At 37.1% G+C, this 2500-nt stretch overlaps 1 protein-coding gene and 1 long non-coding RNA gene across 2 annotated transcripts in view; one reads left to right on the top strand and one right to left on the bottom strand.

The window, feature by feature from the left end:
- The window catches only part of LOC137633954 (uncharacterized), a 149150-nt gene that overhangs the window by 110981 nt on the left and 35669 nt on the right, over positions 1 to 2500 (top strand). The gene's annotated exons all lie outside the window — the stretch shown is intronic.
- Positions 1 to 2500, bottom strand: part of LOC137633479 (uncharacterized) — a 27378-nt gene that overhangs the window by 24462 nt on the left and 416 nt on the right. The window contains exons 1-2 of the mRNA XM_068365780.1: positions 1187 to 2500; positions 504 to 646 (exon numbers count right to left, since the gene is read on the bottom strand). The exon at positions 1187 to 2500 is cut by the window's right edge and continues 416 nt beyond it. Coding sequence (XP_068221881.1) covers positions 504 to 646; positions 1187 to 2500 — 1457 coding nt within the window. The remainder of the gene's footprint in view (positions 1 to 503; positions 647 to 1186) is intronic.

The raw sequence follows: 2500 nt of genomic DNA, 5'->3' as shown, positions 1-2500 counted from the left end.
GCTGATTGGTTCTCCCGTTCGGATAACTCCGCCCACATCCTTGTAGAGAACCAATCAGCGCAGGAAGGAGGCGGAGTCAAGAGGAGACGCGTCTGACTATGACTAGTGCCGATATCAGTTTCCTATTCATTACAATCATGTTCACTATGATTCATTTCTATCATTATTAATTAAATCAAGGCCATAGAAATGAGACATTTCCTTTTAATATATGGACAGAAAGAAATTAAAACTTAACATCGAAAGCTTTTATATCAAATTCCAATCAGATGAAAACAATATTTTATTTTTGTGGAAATAAAACCTGATTGAGACCTCTGAATATAATGTTCTACATCTATAGAGTAATAATGATGATAATAATGATGTTAACAATGATATTGATAATGATAACAACGATATTAACAGACTGAATGACAGGATGAGGATGAGGGAAAGGAGGCCAGGTATTGTAATGTCCCTCGGAGGAAAGGAACAGAGAAAATAATATTATTATTACTTACATAAAGTTTTAATCTGTTTTGTCTTTTCCAAAGATTGACAGAAGGGGTCGAGGCTGGGATGGTCCTTCAACCTGACTTCGAGTTTTCTAATATTTGGAGGGATTTGGAACGTTGGGTCCCAGATGCCTAAGTATTCCTCACAACTGTTCCAAAGAGAAGAAAAGAAAAGAAAGAAATAATTATTGGATTTGATTGGGAATTTTATTATCAAGTTGATGATGATGATGATGATTATGATGATGATGATGATGATGATAATGATGATGGTAATGATGATGATGATGACGAAAACGAAAAGTTATAACGAATAATTTCGTGAAATATGGAAATTAATATTACCTAAAAATGAGAAAGTAAAATCGGGGCTTTTTGATGTTTAGCCGACTTATTATGAGTCTAAATGTGACAATGATGATAATGATGATACTGACAATATAAAATATATTGTTTACAAGACTCAAGATGATTGTTATACTAAACGTTATGAATTCTCTCTCTCTCTCTCTCTTTTTCTCTCTCTCTCTCTCTCTCTCTCTCTCTCTCTCTCTTAGTAGGCCTATATGTGTGTGCATGTGCATATGTTTGTATGTATGATCGTGTATCAGTGTATTGTTATACAGATATTTGATTATTATATGTAACTTTATAATGTTCAAAATAACTGTCAAATAATAATAACTTACTCATTGGTGAGTAGATTCTTGATTGACTCTCTCTCTTCTACGGTCGGCTCTGATTCTCCATTGTAATGGTTTAGTAGAATTATCATTGATGAGTTGATGAGATGACGGCTAAGTTGCCTTTGTAGTTCAACTAACCCATCAGTGTCATGACGGTATATTATTCTGATTTTAATTTCCTCTCTGTTTGGGAGAGGGGGATCTGTGGCTCTAAGGAGGGCAATGTACGCATCAATTGTATGATCTTCAGTAAAGGTGTTCTCATCAAACAACTCGAACCTCTGTGCTATCCATCTTGAAGAAGAATGATCACATTTGATATTCTTCAAGACTCTTAGCACGGAGCGTTTGTCGTTCACTCCCGACCTTACTAGGAGTTCCAGTGCCTCAATCTTGGCATCTTCTGACACCTTCATCTCGTCCTCGTCACCCATATGCAATAGGCTGATCATCTGTATCAGCATATTTTGATATTTGTGAAGGTTTTCAGGGAGACTCCCTCCAAGAAGCATTTCAAAGATCTTTGTAGGAGTGGCTGTGTTTACAGATTGGCCCCAGCATTGGTTTGTCAATTTCATAGGGAAAGACAGAGCTGCCATGAATTCCATCATCCCTTTATGAGGGAAACTGTAAAGAAAGGAGCCCTGGGAAGTGGTCACTTTCTTCAGGAAGGCGCCAGTTAGCTCTTCGACTGGCAATTTCATATGATAACAGAACTTGGACAAATATTTGATGGTGGATTCTGGAATATTGATTTCATCTTTTTGTAATGCTCTGAATGATTCAAGACATAGTTTTTCAATAAACTGCTCCGTTTTTTGAAGCAGTTCACCTGGTAGGAAATGAGCTGTGTTGGGGTATTTCGCCAAACGCTCCTCTAATTTTGAGCGAGACAAAAGGTAAAATTGCCAGTAGAGCTCAGCTTCAGTGGTGATGTTGCTTATAATATCTGGTTTATTCACCCACAGAATTGTTACAAGAGCGAGATTTAAGGGTAGTCCCCACACCTCCTGCATAGTGTGCATTGTTTTCCTCAGATACTTTAACAGTTCATCTAATGATTGCAAAGGAGAATTGTCTGACCCCAATACTGCATAATACTTGCATACAAACTCTTCTCTCTTCTCCTTTGGAATTCCCTCAAGACTAATTGTAGACACAGTTGTGTAATCAGATTTCACCTGATTGTTGAATCTCACCTCAACTTCAGGTCTGGTTGTCACAATAACACTAATTTTGCGGGATTTCTTCAGTGTCAAAACTTCTAGGAATAATTTTGCTGATTTATCATTCAACTCGTCATACCCATCTATGATG

This window comes from Palaemon carinicauda, chromosome 43 (assembly GCF_036898095.1).
Source record: "Palaemon carinicauda isolate YSFRI2023 chromosome 43, ASM3689809v2, whole genome shotgun sequence".
Lineage (NCBI taxonomy): Eukaryota > Metazoa > Arthropoda > Malacostraca > Decapoda > Palaemonidae > Palaemon > Palaemon carinicauda.
The sequence above is the reverse complement of the archived record's forward strand: the minus strand, read 5'-3'. Positions and strand labels throughout refer to the sequence as shown.